Source organism: Colias philodice, chromosome 5, assembly GCF_061535455.1.
Source record: "Colias philodice isolate Cphi_HAF_F1 chromosome 5, ilColPhil1 Martin Lab GWU primary, whole genome shotgun sequence".
In the NCBI taxonomy this organism is placed as follows: domain Eukaryota; kingdom Metazoa; phylum Arthropoda; class Insecta; order Lepidoptera; family Pieridae; genus Colias; species Colias philodice.
The window spans coordinates 795,192-812,225 of NC_143090.1; the positions used below are offsets into that span (position 1 = coordinate 795,192).

At 32.9% G+C, this 17,034-nt stretch overlaps 1 protein-coding gene across 1 annotated transcript; it reads right to left on the bottom strand.

The window, feature by feature from the left end:
* Positions 1 to 3,209: 3,209 nt before the first annotated feature.
* Iyd (Iodotyrosine deiodinase) lies at positions 3,210 to 15,485 on the bottom strand. The gene is made up of 4 exons (XM_089695368.1): positions 15,100 to 15,485; positions 6,429 to 6,650; positions 4,355 to 4,671; positions 3,210 to 3,841 (listed from the first exon to the last, which is right to left on the bottom strand). Exons 1-4 carry the CDS (start codon positions 15,275 to 15,277, stop codon positions 3,659 to 3,661), a joined length of 900 nt encoding a protein of 299 aa, XP_089551494.1. The 5' UTR covers positions 15,278 to 15,485; the 3' UTR covers positions 3,210 to 3,658.
* Positions 15,486 to 17,034: the final 1,549 nt, after the last annotated feature.

The window sequence follows — 17,034 nt, forward strand, 5'->3', positions numbered from 1 at the left end:
AAATTTCATCAAAATCGGTCCAGTAGTTTATGCGTGAAAACCATACATACATACATACTTACATACATACAAACTTTTCCTCTTTATAATATTAGTATAGATGATACTATCTCTCAAAAGAGTCGAAAGTGGAAGGTATACTTTGTGACTCGGATTTGTTAAAACAAAAAGGTTTTATATGAGAGTCGAATTAACAAAAAGTCTGTGTATTTCAAATACCTGGCAGCATTTCCATCTTCTCAAAACAATTTTCATAAAAAGAATTTATCTGACACCTGATAGAACAAATAAAATTTTGTGATGTGAAGATCTTGTTGGGTTTTTTATATTTTATTTTTGTGTTTTTTTTTTATTTTACTTAAAATTTTCTAAAAACATACAAGAATGTTTTGGCGTCCGCCATCTAACTCATGGTAAGATTTTTTTGCGTTTTCAAAGAACAACCCGCATAGTTCCTGTTCCTGTGAGATTTCCGGGATAAAAAGTAGCCTATGCCTTATTCTGGGTCTTCAGCTACCTACATATCACATTTCATTATAATCGGTTCATTAGTATTTGCGTGAAAGATTAACAAACATTCACCCATTCATCCTCACAAACATTCGCATTAATTATAATATTCGTAGGATAAGCTAGCGTATGCAAAACTAAGCTCCATTGAGCGACGGTGTAAGTTGGAACATCCATACTAATATTATAAATGCGAAAGTAACTCTGTCTGTCTGTCTGTTACTCAATCACGCCTTAACTACTGAACCAATTTGCATGAAATTTGGTATAGAGATATTTTGATACCCGAGAAAGGACATAGGATAGGTTTTATCCTGGAAATCCTACGGGAACGGGTTTTTCCTTGAAAACGCGGGCGAAGCCGCGGGCGGAAAGCTAGTTCTGTATAAAAAGAAATGATTGTCTTTATGTCCTTTAGGCAGCAAAGTATTGCGCATGAGCACACGTATTTTTTCTTAGTTGGTACGACGTATCTTCAACGTTGATCTTCCACATGCGAAGCCCGCACAGTTAGGAGAAAATAAATGTGGTTGTCGTAATTGCATAGTAAAGCATGTTAATGGCAGGTAATGTCGGGAGGCAGCGGCGGTATGGAGCCCGAAGGTGACCGGGAGAGGAGGCTCAGCGACGACGTGGTGACGTTCCTGCGCAAGAGGAGCGACCATGACGCGCCGCGGTATGCCGCCAGGATCAAGACGTATTTGGAGATGAATAGGAAGTAAGCGTTATAGTTTGTGGTGTAATTGACGAGATGGAATTATAGTCGTGAATATTTATAGCTTGTTGTATAGCTCTGAACATGGAATAGTGACCTTAAAAGGTCGCTCTATTGGAGATGCGTCCAAGTTTCGAGTGGAAAAGTATTCGCTACGATATCATGTACCGTGTACCTATGGCTAAAAATGTAAAGCTAATTGCAAACATGGTCATGTTAAAAAATTATAATAAATATTTAACAACAATCACAATAAACTTGTCGACTAATATAAGATTTTTAACTCCTGCTAAAAATTGTGTGTTGTCAATGATATACTTCGCTATGTTAAATAATCAGGCGTGTAAATTTTCCAGAACGTTATTACTTACTATACACACGATTTATTCTTTTTCTTTCTTCTTTCTAATTATTACGGATTTATGACAAAATAATACACATGATATTTTACTTGAGGCGTCGCCGGGCAACAGAAGCGCGCCGCAACTCCGAACACGACAAGACGTCCGCCAAGAAAAAGGGTGATGCTGAGCAAACTGACAAGAAAGCTGAGAATTCGTTAGTAAAGTCGATAATTTTTGCAATATCGATTTATTTTTTGGGAAAACAACTTAACTATGTAGAAAACATTATTATTAAAAATTGACACTTAGTAGATGCACAATCTTATCACATCTAAGATTTAGATCTCGAAAATTTATAAGAAATAAGGATTATTTTTTTTTACTTCCAATAACATTTTATTTTCCTTGAAAATTTATATAAATAGTCAAGTAGTGTCTAGACCAAGTTCCGCATGAACATTGAACACAGACTGATATATTATTTAGTTTTTGCCTACGAGAAAGTGGATATTATAATTTTTTCTCTCATAATTCAATACATTGTTGCAGTGATATGCGCGGAAATGATGATGATCGTCTTAGTAAGAGGTGATTAAATTACGATTGTTTTAATTATTTTATTCGACAAAAAAAATCGATCGAAAATATTTATCCAACTACACGGGACTTACACTATGTTATAATTACTTAGCTCTTCATCGTAGTTATTCATTTCTTATTTTAATTAATGACTGGAATGACTTCGTTCCAATGCAATGCCACGATAAAACAAAAGATCCTGCAACATTTGAATAGATAACACATTTCCAATAATATTTGCTATAAAATTGTGTCAGGCACGGCGAAAAGTGCACGCACCGCGGGCGCTCTGCGTCGCGCGCGGGTTCCGAGCCGACGGACGCGTGCTGCAGACGTCGCCGTCGGCGTAGGAGGTCTTGTAGGGTAAGCCATGGGCCATGGGGTATTTATTTTCAATTTATTAATAGCAGAAGACGTAAGTATTATATTGTTTAATATTTATCTCTAGTATGTGAATTAATTTTTCATTAGAATGTTATATGGTTATATCGTTTGCAATAATTAGTATGTCATTGAAATTGCGGAATAAATTCATAAATTATTCAATAAGTCATTTCTTAGGGACTGGTGCATAAATAAGCAAATATGGGAATACCAAAAAAATTATGACTGAAATAGGTATATGTAACTAATTCAAAAGCCTTCTATGGGAAGAAACAAGGAAAAAAGGAAATGCGTAATATTCTATATAAAAGTTGCGTTATTTAACTTTTGTTATAATAATAATGAATGTTTACAGTGTCGCCGACGCCGTCGCCGCAGCTGCCGACGCCGACGTCGCCGCAGCCGCAGCCGCAGACGTCGCCGCAGCCGCAGCCGCCGACGTCGGCGACGCTCCATGCGACGTCGGCGAAGACGACGCCGCAGAAGACGTTGACGTTACCCTACTGCCTACCGACTGTGCCGTACCGGACTTTGGATTTTTTGAATTGTTGTTAATAAATTTGCGATGTTAGCTGTTTGTATTATTCTGTAGTTTGGGCATTTGATTCCTTCTGCAGGAAAAAAAAATGTACTGTACTGAAAGACATCGATAATAGGATTGGAAGAAAACAAAAATTATGATGATAAAATATATTTATTAATTGAGCAAGAAATATCACATTGAGCACCAATATTAACATCTTTGGAACTTTTGCTTTGGTTTTATAATCCAAAGCGATTTACTAAGTACTTACCTATTTGTTTTAGCTAACTATACTTATGTTAAATGTAAGAAGAATTAGACACACATTGTTATAATGAACTAGAAAGTTGGGCTATAGGCATGCGCAGGTAGACCGTAACATTTGTGGGACCAGACCTGTGCATTTTTGATCCTACCTATGTTCCGTTGACCTGCGTAGGCATACCAGGTTATCTTCTCAGGTAGCGTGCATTGGATTAGGATTTACAATTCACTAAGCATTTACATTTTCAAGTTTTACTACCTAATCCTAAAAAAATCTCAACACAGCATCAGAATCATTCCAAATTTCCCCTAATCATGACCAGACAAGTTCTGACACTATCAGACGCTGACCATAATCTCTGGCAAGGATTTCCTCTGTAGATCCGGTACTTTAGCCTCTAAATGAGGTCTACCCACAGGGAACAGGAGTTCCAGCCTCTCGTTAGGTGGTCGAGATAATAGGGTTCGGAGACGCGAGTTGCAATTTAGAGGAGTTGACGTGAGAGCCACTAGGCCGCAGTACTAGAAAGGATTTAGATGTTGAAAACAAAAGGTAAGGTTACACAATAGATAATTATAAATATTAAATTATATTTAGAGCAGATTTTTCAATCCTTGATTAAAACTTATTCGTCGAATAATGTATAAATCTACCATTTTAAAAACGTAGTGCATTTAAAAGTGCCCGTATTTGACAGTTTAAGTGACATTTTAATATTATCGTGTAATACTTTATTGGATGGATAAGTTTTATCCAAGCATTGAAAAATCGGCCCTTAAGGGTATTATAATTATATTCGTTATTAACCGCGTTATCTATAATGAGTGTAGTTAAGAGTGCGGTTAGATTTGGAATAAAAAATTGATACTGAATTTTTATCATGACGTAAAAATTAAATGAAGCTAAATTACTCCTAAGAAACTAAAGAACTTTTGATACAGATGATGCTTTAACATTAAAATTACTATGTACATAGTAGCCTTTATTTTATTTTAGCATAGGTACCTTCTAATATAATTAAAATCACTACACACCTGTATAGCTGCCAATAAGAATCCAGCTGCAATCGCAACACTAATCTCATTGTAATAATGCATACGTTTCTTTCCATCGTCTCGTATTGAGTGTGTCTGTCTGAACATCAGGATTAGAGCTGGAGCATCACACAAGTATGGCTTATTAGCATTCGTAGCAAATGGTTTCAAATCTGTAACCCATTGTCTGGACATTCTTCTAGCGTAATTCAATTCTTCTTCTTCTTCTACGATGCTTCTAATAGCTGCTTTCATGTATGGATCTTGGACTACTACGAATGTCCAGGGTTCCGTGTGGGCACCTGATGGTGATGTGCCTGGAATAAGGGGTTTTAAAAGTTGATTAGGAACTTCATCACTTATAATTACTAATATCAAGGATTTTGCTGAATTCATGTAAGAAAGATATCATAAAGCATTTTATTTCTAGTTCATTATATAATACGTGAAGATTACGTGATACATTTTGAGTTATTATCTCAACGTATCTGATAAAGAAACGCGAATGAACGCATTATTATTAATCTATCAAAATATTAAAAAGTCTAGCTGACATTGTTTATAATTATACTCTTGATTGACTTATATGTTATATTTATTTTTATCATTTTGTATCACTTATTTTATAAATTAATATGTATATTATGAAGATTTCTTACAAGGGCGTCGTTATACTTTTGCTATCTGCAATAATTTTACTTCTGTTAATCTCACTATTCGGTAGACGTTCATATTACGACTTTGATGAAAAAACTTGGTACGATGAATATAACGACAATGTTTCTGATAAAATGTCCGCTGATAGACCAGTTTTTGATTTGGAAGAAGTTATGAAAATAAGAAAATTTATAAGTGATATTAACAAAGAGCAGCTTATTGAACATTCATCCACATATGGCCCCAATTTTACCCTAGTTATTGTTATCCAAGTGCATGATAGAGCATACTATTTAGAACAGCTTCTAGAATCTTTAAAACAAGCTATAGGTATCCACAAGTGTTTGATTATACTCGCTCATGATTATATCGACGACGAACTTAATAACTTGATGGAAAGGATTTATTTCACAAAATATTTACGAATAGTTTACCCATATAATGTCCAAATACACCCAATTGCTTTCCCTGGTCCAGATTTGAAATACTGCCCTACAAACTTAATCAGTTGTCAAGAGAACATTAGATATAGAAACCCAGATATGGCTCAGTTAAAACATCATTGGTGGTGGACTGTTAGCACTGTATTCGACAAGCTAACTATAACAAGAAACTACAATGGTAATATACTATTTTTGGAAGAAGATCAGTATGTAGCAGAGGACCTAGTTTACGTTATGAAGTTGGTGGAAAAAATATTGCCAAATCACTATCCTGACTATGATATGATCGCGCTTGGCACCCGATTTCCGAAACTAAAAGACTATCACATCAATGAGACTACATCAGTTATAGAAACTTGGGGTTATAGTGAAAATATCGCTGTCGCTTTTAACAGAACTACATGGAATGTATTCAAGAGCTTATCTAATTATTTCTGTACCTATAATGATTATCTGTGGAGTAATTCTCTAAAATATATAGCTAGTAGAACGAAGAAGGGAAAACTCATAGTTCTCTCTATAAAAAGTTCAAGGGTGTTTCGATTTGAAAAATGTCAGTATAGTAACGATACGTTTTGTCATGAAGTAGAAAAAGTTATAGCTGTTCAAAAGTTTGTAAATATGGTGAAAAAAAGTTTTTATCCTCAGTCTCTTTCATACAAAATAAAGAACACGAAACCAAAAATAAGAGCTTTAGGTGGTTGGAAAGATATTCGAGACCGTGAATTGTGTATGTTTTATACAAGTAAAATGAGGCTTACAGTATAAAAAAGTTACAAGTTTTTTGTCTTTTATTAATTTGTTATAATTTAAAAAAATGAACTTCATCACGAAATAGCAAACTCCAATAACTGAATAGAAAATTATTGCTTATTTTACATTAGAGTTGAGAGAAATAGTGTCATTAAGTAATAACACAGGATATTTTGTCTTTTTAATTAGGACATCATTTTATAGTTGGTTTTCTATCTTACCAGCGGTCTTAACAATATTATCCAAAACCTCTTGAGGGATAGGTTCCGTGCTGAAACTCCTCACAGTTCTCCTGGCTGCCATCAGATCATAGAAGTCCCGTGACCTCTGAATCATGTCGGTGACAGGCCTTCGTATGGGCTTGTATGGTATGTGGGGGGTGTCTTCTGGTATGGCAGGGACCAGGAAGTCTGGATCGTCTTCATCGTCCGGATGTTCATGATCTGGAAGATTATGGTTTTTGGTTGAGAATTTGCACCTATAAAATGATATTGGATTTATTAAATCGTTTGTGGGATCAGTGTATGTAGAATGAAACATTTAGTAAGGGTAGCTAGCTTGTGGTAAGGGTACCTACGGTAAATTATATGAGGTGATTTTTTTAATAACAACAATAGAGATATAGATATAAATTTTTGCTCGTACCTACTTAATATAAAAGAAAATGTAATGTTTTTTCTTTCAACTACGTCACGGTCTCACGGTGCGTTATGATAACACTACAGGGTGTACCAAAAAGTAGTGATGAACGGAAGCTGAGAGGTAGAGGACCTAAAGGGCTATCCGAATCACCCCCATGTATGTTAAGCGATTTTTCGTATTTTCGGAGTTATGACGTTTTTTTTCAATTTTTCACCTATCGCCGAGTACGATGATATTTTCACTCATGCTGACGTCAATGATTGCGGAAGATGCTTGATTTTTTTTGTGTGCTAAGCTGAAAGATAGGCCAATTCAGTATGGTAACATTTACTATCGTTAGATCTTTGAATGGAATAAAAAAAAGAATTAAATGGCAAGAAAGATAAAATTACCCAGTATGTTCACCACTTCAAGGGCCCGTAAAAAAATAAAATCACATAAAAAAAGTTTTCCGTTTGACTTTTAAAAACTTGCTCTTTCTATCAGATAGCTACCCTGAAAATTTCATTTAATTATTCAGAAAGCTTCAATCGAAAAATTTAAATCAAAATGTGGTAAGTGCAAAAATTGAATTAACTTGATGATCATTAAAACCAATAAATAGGTGTTTAATTAACAGAAATTTTTAAATTAACCCCGCTGTTGCTCAATGCAAGTGCGACATCACCGTAAAAAGTTGTCTTTTAAATGTCTGAATGCCCTTTTATCATTTTTAATGGTTTCTTCTGCTACTATGAATTTCCGGGTTATTTCGTCCAAATTGTGGCAGTCTCTCGTCTTTGTAGTATCCCCAAGGAAAAAAATCAATAGGGTTTATGTCCGGGGACCGTGCAGGCCAGGCTAAAGGGCAAAGATACCCTGAAAGATGGATTGGTCGTTGCAGCCTGCGCATGCGCCGGTGATGCCTGCCTTAAAGCCTGGCCTCCACGGTCCCTCGACCTAAACCCCATTGATTTGTTTCAATGGGAATACTAAAAAGACCTCGGCTACTTGAGAAAATGCCACAATTTGGACGAAATAACCCGGAAATTCATAGTAGCAAAAGAAACCATTAAAAATGATAAAAGGGCATTCAGACATTTAAAAGACAACTTTTTACGGTGATGTCGCACTTGCATTGAGCAACAGCGGGGTTATTTTAAAAAATTCTGGTAATTAAACACCTATTTATTGGTTTTAATGATCATCAAGTTAATTCAATTTTTGCACTTACCACATTTAGATTTAAATTTTTCGATTGAAGCCTTCTGAATAATTAAATGAAATTTTCAGGGTAGCTATCTGATAGATAGAGCAAGTTTTTAAAAGTCAAACGGAAAACTTTTTTTATGTGATTTTATTTTTTTACGGGCCCTTAAAGTGGTGAACATATTGGGTAATTTTATCTTTCTTGCCATTTAATTCTTTTTTTTATTCCATTCAAAGATCTAACGATAGTAAATGTTACCATACTGAATTGGCCTATCTTTCAGCTTAGCACACAAAAAAAATCAAGCATCTTCCGCAATCATTGACGTCAGCATGAGTGAAAATATCATCGTACTCGGCGATAGGTGAAAAATTGAAAAAAAACGTCATAACTCCGAAAATACGAAAAATCGCATAACATACATGGGGGTGATTCGGATAGCCCTCTAGGTCCTCTACCTCTCAGCTTCCGTTCATCACTACTTTTTGGTACACCCTGTATAGTATTTTGTAAACATTACCGTAGTCTAAACTCTAAACAAATAACTACTTACAAAAAAAAAAAATATATATATCTTTATTATTTTTATATGGATCACTTTAAATGAAAGTGGTATGAGAACACAGTCGCAGACCGCAGTATTATTCATTGTTTAATCTGTTGGACTATTTTAACAATGATTTAATAAGTATGATATGTATGCACATATTCGGTATGCAATTTATAAATAAAAGTGGTAATCAACGTTCACTATATAATACATATTAACTATGGTTTTGAAAATTTGAAACTTTGAAGATAGTAAAAGAATAATCCTGAGTTGGGATTCGAACTCGAATTTCTATACTTCAATTTGTTTTTTATATATTTTATGAATCGTAAGTAGGCATGCTTAAAGAAAAAATAAAAATATTTTCAAGACAACACAGGAAAAGAAGAGAGTGGACGTACTACTAGGCCTTATTCTGATAATTAATAATTATTCTTATATAAGGAATGAATTGGAACGTTTTTTTTTATCAAATAGACAATTACAATTACAAATACATAATACACAAAAAATACATAAAAAGCTCTGTTCTAAATAAGCTTATCAGTTATCAGTATAATGTAGGTTAGGAGATAAAGCTGGCCGTGCTCCATTTCTCTTAGTTTGATAACAAAAATGTTTTAATAGATTAGGAATCAAAGGTCAGTGACACTGAACACATGTTTTGCTTGCTGCTAAGTGTTGCTAAAGATAGCCTATATGCCTATATATTCTCAGCTAATGATCACAAGGAATCTTCGTGTTCACTTTTAATGACTCTCTACATAACTAAGCCAATAAATTCGTATATAGAAATAATTATTAAAGTTGTTTCTGATATTTCTATCAACCTACCATACCGTTTGAAGCACAGGTTTGAAGTATTTAAAAATACTTGCAAGATAAACAGTATCAACTCATGGGTTTTTTATGTGGTTTTCCTTAAAATTAGACACGCAGATTATGGCATAATATTTAAATACTCAATTAACTAAAAGCTAGGAAACCCTAGTTATTTTTATTTATGAATTGTGTTTGAAATTTGATATCAATAGATTTATTTTATTTAATACCCATGCGATTCTAAAGTCCTTATAGCATCAGCTATAAAAAATAAAACTTTGGAACATTTGTAATAAATCAACTTTTAATTATGCAATTATAGACTGGGGTAGAAGCCTTTAAAAATAATGAAAAGATAAAAAAAATCGCAGTCGGATGAAACCCATTAGAAAAGGAGGGGAATATGATAAAAATGTAAGGAAAAATAAATTACGGTCAATCCGAGTTCGGGAAGCGGGAGGGGGCAGCTTTTAAGATAAAAAAAATGGTTTCTCTCGATTTCCGACAAAACTACAAGTCCTATAGAAAAAAGTTCAATGGCAAAGTTGTAGGTAATTAAAAGTTCTACAACTTTTGTATTCACAATTTTTTCACATAACCTAAAAATTTAGGTGAAAAATTCAAAAAACCAAGTTTTTGGTCTTTTATTTTTATCTACTTCAAAATTTATTTTTTTTCTACGAAATTTGGTGGAAACTTACTTTATTATGTCCCAAATACACTGTAATTTATTTGATTGAAAATATTTATTTTTTCGCCTTATTTTGAATTAATACCAAAAAAACTACCTAATTTTCAATCGAAAAGTCACCCGTCAAAATATCAGCTTTTTTCAAAAACTTGGGGTGCCTTTTATTCATTGAAATCTCTACTTTCATATGGTGTAAAAAAAATAAACACCACTAAAGTAAATGTTCTCAGGAAATGCATACAAACAGTGTAATAATGAGCTTTTACTAAATCAGGCACACTTCTTGAACTCTATATCTTCTCTTGTATCGGCTTTTCGGTAATATTTCAAAAGAAAAATAATTATCTGTTCTAAGTTTAATATTTTACAGCATATTCAAAAGCAAAATGATGTCGATAAAAACATTTCAGGTAGTTTTCTAAAAATTTATTATGGCCATTTTACTCATTAGGTTAAGTACTTTCGATATCAGTTTAAAGTTTTTTGATATCTGCAATAGTTACGGAATAATCGCTTGTGCACACTTAACGATTACAACCTGTATATTGCAAGTCAGTTATTAAAATATGAAGAGAAAATGAAGCATATCGTATCGATTGAAAGGGCATTGTACCTACGAAGATCTGATTAAACATTCATATAGGTCTTCGGAAATCGATGTTTCGTTATAATCTATTCTTGTAGTGCAATACCTGATAGATATATTCAATTGTAAATAGTCTATCGGAGAATTATACTAAAATTATATGTGTAAACAGTAAAACATTTTATAATAAGGAAAAAAGCAGTTGCGACTTGCGGTTCGGGCACATTCTGCACAAAAGTTAGAGCGTGCAATAAAAAGGAAATTAAAATCACATTACTACAGTCTTCACTCTACATACACACAAATAGTGTAAGATAGGTGTGTATTGGAATTAAAATCAGTCTTTAAAGCAGATGATTCATACATAAACATCCTTTTACCCATATAAAGTGCAAGAGATATGAGGTTATCTTGGTTGCTTATATACGTGTCACACAATCAGGTTTTATCTCATTTGCTTTTATTTTCAAAACAATAAAGGTTAGCCTGTTCTTCTGTAGAATATATTCCCATATACAAGTCATAATGGACACATTTTAAGAAACATAGGAAATCGGTATGGTTTGAATTTGAAAGTATATCACTACATAGTATAAAACAAAGTCGCTTTTTCTGTCTCTATGTATGCTTAAATCTTTAAAATGACGCAACGGATTTTGATGCGGTTTGTTTAAACAGATAGAGTGGTTCTCGAGGAAGGTTTTAGTATATAATTTTTTAGGTTTAAGGCAAAGCGGGCGAAGCCGCGGGTGGAAAGCTTGTTTACTAATACAACGCACGGAATGAATGGAAATTTGATGAACAAATAGGTATTAATCCTATCCTACTAATATTATTAATCCGAAAGTTTGTGAGGATGTGTGTGTGTGTTTGTTACTCTTACACGCAAATACTACTGAGCCGATTACAATGAAATTTAGCACGTATACATATAGAGAGTAACTTGGATTAACACATAGGATAGGTTTAGTCCTTGTTCCGATCGTATAGTCAATATTTTACCTCCTTTAAAAAAACCTATGTGTATGATTCCGCTTTACGTACAGTATGAATTCTCAAGTTTATGCACAGCTGTTTATTTTATTGTGCCAAGTTCAACATAGCAACCGCAAAGCCAAGGTCAATCACAAGGCTTTACTTGCACCTAAAGAGTAAAGTTGAATAAATCTTTCATCGTTTTAGGTATTTTGTTTCTTTATCGTAAAACAGATGTTGGAAATATGTGGGTGTGAATAGCGGCTTTAAATTCAGTAGATTTAGATTTTAGACGTATCGTTGAAATATTTTCATGATATCATGATAGGTACAAACTACAAAGATTACACTGGATAGATTAGAATGTTGTGAAGTTATATTATTTACTCAAGTTCCGATTTAAAAAAATACCAATAGAAAACCACGTCATATTAGAGTGTTATTTATAGAGTTTGTTTGTTTGTTTGAACGCCCTAATCTCAGGAACTACGGGTCCGATTTAAAAAATTATTTTGGTGTTAGATAGCCTATTTATCGAGTAAGGCTATATATCATCGCGCTAAAACCAACAGGAGCAATGCGTGTAAAACCGCGGGGAACAGCTAGTATGCTATATTTTTTATCTTAGGTCAATCAGGTCGAAGCCGGGACGAGCGGCTACTATTATTTTCAAGCGAACACAAAAGGGCAAACACGATTATTGTACAAACATCGCATTTTTCATCGTACCAATTAAATAAATATGTACATATAAAAATGTTTATACCTAGGTATCTAGTTTATTGATAAACGGCGTGAATCGTCCGGTTATATTTTATCAACGAACACGTTGAAATATACACATTGCATAGAAATCGTTTCATGGAAGACTAAATATATGACTAGTTATGGTTCTGACTTCTGAGTTCTGACTGGCTTTGCTGCATCCTGTGCAATAAATGCCTGGGTCATTAGTCTCGTGTTGGATTTTATTTGCTCATAATGACCTAGTATAATGTTGGTTTGAATCATTTGATTTCGCATTTTTTGTGTCTTTTGTCCAATTTTTTTTATATTTTCTAATTTCAGGTCGGTAAATTAACGTCGTACGGGTTGATGCAATTGTAATAATTATTATGTTCTTCTTTTTTGAGTTCCGTACCGAAAGGGTAAAACGGGACCCTTGTCCCTACTCCCTATTACTAAGACTTCGTTGTCTCCAGGCTGTATCTCATAAACCGTGATAGAAATTTCTTTTTCAAATGCAATTTTTTTGTTGTTCTGATTTCCGGGTCGCTTGGAGTCGGAGGGAGACGATTGATTTAAAATAATAACTATTCGATATTTGGATGGGAATAATATTTCAAATTGTATAATATAAATAATAAAAAAAATGAATAATATTACAACGACCGCGACGTTCCGTTACTATAGTTGTTTAAATTAGTTTTTCCGGGAAAATTATACGCATTATTAAGTAGGTACATTGTGTCCGTCCGTCGGACTGTTTGTAATAATAACTTTCAATTGTTTTGAAGGACTCGATTTTAAAACTAAGTGCAACAAATTTCAACATGTGTAGGTAAGTAGCAATTTTTTTATATATTATTAGTACCAGGCTAATTTTGATTGCAATATAATATGAATTTCAACATAATTAATAGTGTATGAACTAGTATTAAAAAAAATGTGTGCTTGTACTAGTGTACACACGTAAGAAGTGAAACTTCATTATGACCTTATTTTTCAAAAAATAATTTACTATATGCAACTTTACAGAAATACGTCGAATCACGCGTGGTAGGGATAAGAAAAAGATGGCGCGTAACGGAAAAATGTCAGGCGTAACGAAAAAATGTTACACTAAATTTTTTTTCAACCCCGATAAAGAAGTTTCACTTCAAAAAGATAAATTATATTCATTCATATCTGCATCTTTAACGGTAAACATACCGGCACCATACCGGTACGAGTATACGTAATCGTACCCTTAAAGAACCTTTTTAAAGATTAATTTCTTACGTCTTTCTTTTATTTTCATTCATTTTTAATCTGACATCAGATCGAGGAAGGCGCAAGTAATTATTAAAAAAATACTTAATACTTACAATTTAACTTTTTTTCTTATTTTTAGTACAGATAATCTTTGTTTATGGCAGTTAATTTTTCATTTTAACATAGTTTATATATGTAGGTACAGGCTAGGTAATAGAATATTTTTTTTCAAAAACATTTATTAAATCTAAAATTGCAAAGATTTATCGTAGTTTCCTAAATATTTTTATAAAAACATGTTTCGTAGGTATCTCGTATATATAGAGATGGTAATAAAAATTCAGGCGTTTATTTCTAGTCCAAGGTGTGCTGGATGCATCGTAAATCTTTATAAATCACATGAGAGAATCAAAATGTCTACTACAAAGTTGAACGAAATTTCATTTGGCAGAATTCACCAAATGAATATGATTGTATGTAGGTACCTACTTAGTTAGAATTGAAAATATATTATGTTTATTGTTTATGTAGGTATTTGTTGTACCAAAGATGAGATTGCTATTCTGCTATCGTATCAGAGAAGGTCACATCTAGCATTTTGGTGGAACTGAGATAAGTTTTTAGTTTTTACCATATTCTGCTTCATAGCGTAGAAACCGCGTTAATACCACTTACTACAAAGAAAAGGCATAATTGACTGTGGGCACAACTGGCGCGTTTCGACCGAACCCTGCCCCCCTTTCCTCACCCCTAATCGCAAATAGTTAAAAGAAAAGGCACAACTCGTTATTTGTGCCTTTTATACGTTAATTAATTGAAACATGCATGGATCTTTTATTAAGTAGACAGGGCACATCTGACCCCACATCTGGCATTTGAGCCTTTTCTTTGTGTTATGTTGTAGATGTGCCTTTTGAAAGTAGTTTTTAGTAAAAATCTGTATGAAGTAAAGTCACATCTACGTATAATATGTGCCTTTTCATTGTAATGGTAAGTAAATGTGCCTTAAACGAAAATATTTGTGTCATTTGTGTCTTTTTATCTCCGGATTCCTTGGAGATAAAATTCTACAAAAAATTGAGCAGATGCGCCTTTTTTTTCCTGATTCCAAATATGTATATACCTAACTCAATTTTAATCAAAAAATGTTAGTTGTGCCCTTTTTTCTTTCGACGGCAGTATTATCTATCTAATGTATTAAAATTTTGTACCAACAGTATCATAATTAGTATGGTAGGTAAACATAATCGAAAAAACGTTTATTGTAAAAAAAAAACACGTATATCAACATTTAAAAACCTAGGTAAATAATATAATATAAATAATTATCCTAAATCTATGTTAAAAATAATAATTACCGAAATTATTAATTCTAGACAAAGTTTTAGAGCTAAGAAATGTCAGCTAATAACTTTTGAAGTAAAAAGGAATAGATAAACCAATGCGAACTGATGCGAACTAACCTTTTCCATCCTTATAAATATTTGGCGCGACCCTCCTCTTATCGCCAATTCTATTTTGGCGTGTCTCTATTCTATTCTTGTGAAACACTGTGAAACCGATAAAAAACACAATCAAAACACTATAAACAATAAAACAATGACTCTCCAAACAAGAAACTGTCAAAGATATGAAATTCATAATAAAAATAAAAAAATCTAATTGGCGCGTATTTTTTGGAACACAGATAAGAAATTGTTTCGTTTAAAAATAGAACAGGTTTGAATGTCTAGATGCGTTCATTATTTATACATGAAAGGTTTGAAAAATAATGAATTTGATTTATTTAACGATCGAATGAAAAAAATATTATTATTCAGCACATGCGCTCAGTAACAATTCGCGTGGTAGACTAGCTCTAAGCTCGCTAGACGGGTATAACCTATCTATATTTTCATGCGTTGTTGGTTCAAATTACAGATTGTATTGTACTTTATTTCTAAAGGAATAAGGCGTGATATTGTACGTTATTATTATTTATAATTAATGCATTATGCACATATTGTTTATTAGTAATTGGTGAAAGCCGCTGGTGTAGTTATATTGTTTGGGATAATTTTAAGGGTCGTTGCTAACACAATAATATAGAACTGAACCAGAATAGCTATGAATATAACGGAAAAAGTCAAGGACTTTTATTGCTATAATAATTCTGATTGTCTTTTCTTTGAATAGAAATATGTATTAATTAAAAAATATATTCCTAAACGGATCATTGTAATCGACTGACTGGCCGTTTGAAATTGTTTTATTCTTCCATTGATTTAAAAAGTTTATAAAAAAATAAAATTTTAAACAAACTCAAAGAAAATGGAATGTGGCTAAAATTAAGACGCTGATAGAAAAGATAATATCATTTTTTTTTCAAAACCTAATTCTATTTGTGATATTTTAAAGTTGTGTTTATCCAAAATTATTGTGCGAGTTTAATATTTTTTTATACGCAAAATATCAAGAGGTATGAGATAATAGGTATGCCATTAATATTATTTTATTGACACTTTTTCATGTTATTAAATAACATATATATCAAATTTCAAAAATGAATTATTAATTATGCACATTATTGAATAAAAGGTGAAATAAAAAGTGCCAAAAAATAAATGTTACTGTCTTTTCCTTAGGTCTTTTCAGAATTCAGATTCAGTTGCTATAAAGAAGTCTGTTATATGAATTTGCAATCTGATGGAGTGTTTACTGTCTTTCATAAAACCTGTTTTACCACGTAGAATTCGGCAAATTTTAAATAAAATATTAGGTACCTATATATGCAGTAGCTGAAGAAAAAAGTAGGTAAGTAAGTATATCCTATGATATATAAAAAAGCTAGATACGTTACCCGCTCTCTATTTTGGCAAGAAAAAACTCAGTTAAGTGCCCGAGTTTGACTTAGTCACGCACCATTCAGCGTCGTGGCTGGACGTTCTTTTTATATTTTAATCGGCAGTTGTTATTACGAAGTACATGAGTGAGACATGTATTATGTCTCGTGCGTGAGAGTGAAAGAGAGAACAACTGTATTGGTGATAATGCGTTAGTAAGAAGGTATGTATTAATTACGCTGTTTTTAGTGCAATGATGTTGGCGTATGCCGCGTCTACTATAGTATAATAGGCCATTGAGTATATCCTATTTCTTACTTATATGTTTTCTTAGATTACTAATAGAAATAGATCAGTTGGTAGCCAAAGTTCCCGACGATACCTATAACCTACCTGTAAAACTAGGTTAATAAAATAAATAAGATTTTATTTACTATCTTCTGATTCTGTACTATATGGTTCATCATTAACCTACATTCAAATTCATTTATTTTGCCAAAAAAACATGGTAAACATAGAGATGTTAACAATTCAGTTTTCCATCATGTTCAGCCGTATTGAACAGCTCAGCGTGCA

Coding starts and splice junctions, on each gene's coding strand:
- Iyd (XM_089695368.1), bottom strand. CDS start 15,277: ATGAATTTCATATCTTTGACAGTTTCTTGTTTGGAGAGTCATTGTTTT. Junction 4,672..6,428: donor TAATATTGTTAAGACCGCTG/GTAAGATAGAAA, acceptor CCCTTATTCCAG/GCACATCACCATCAGGTGCC. Junction 3,842..4,354: donor TCTTATTGGCAGCTATACAG/GTGTGTAGTGAT, acceptor AATCCTTTCTAG/TACTGCGGCCTAGTGGCTCT.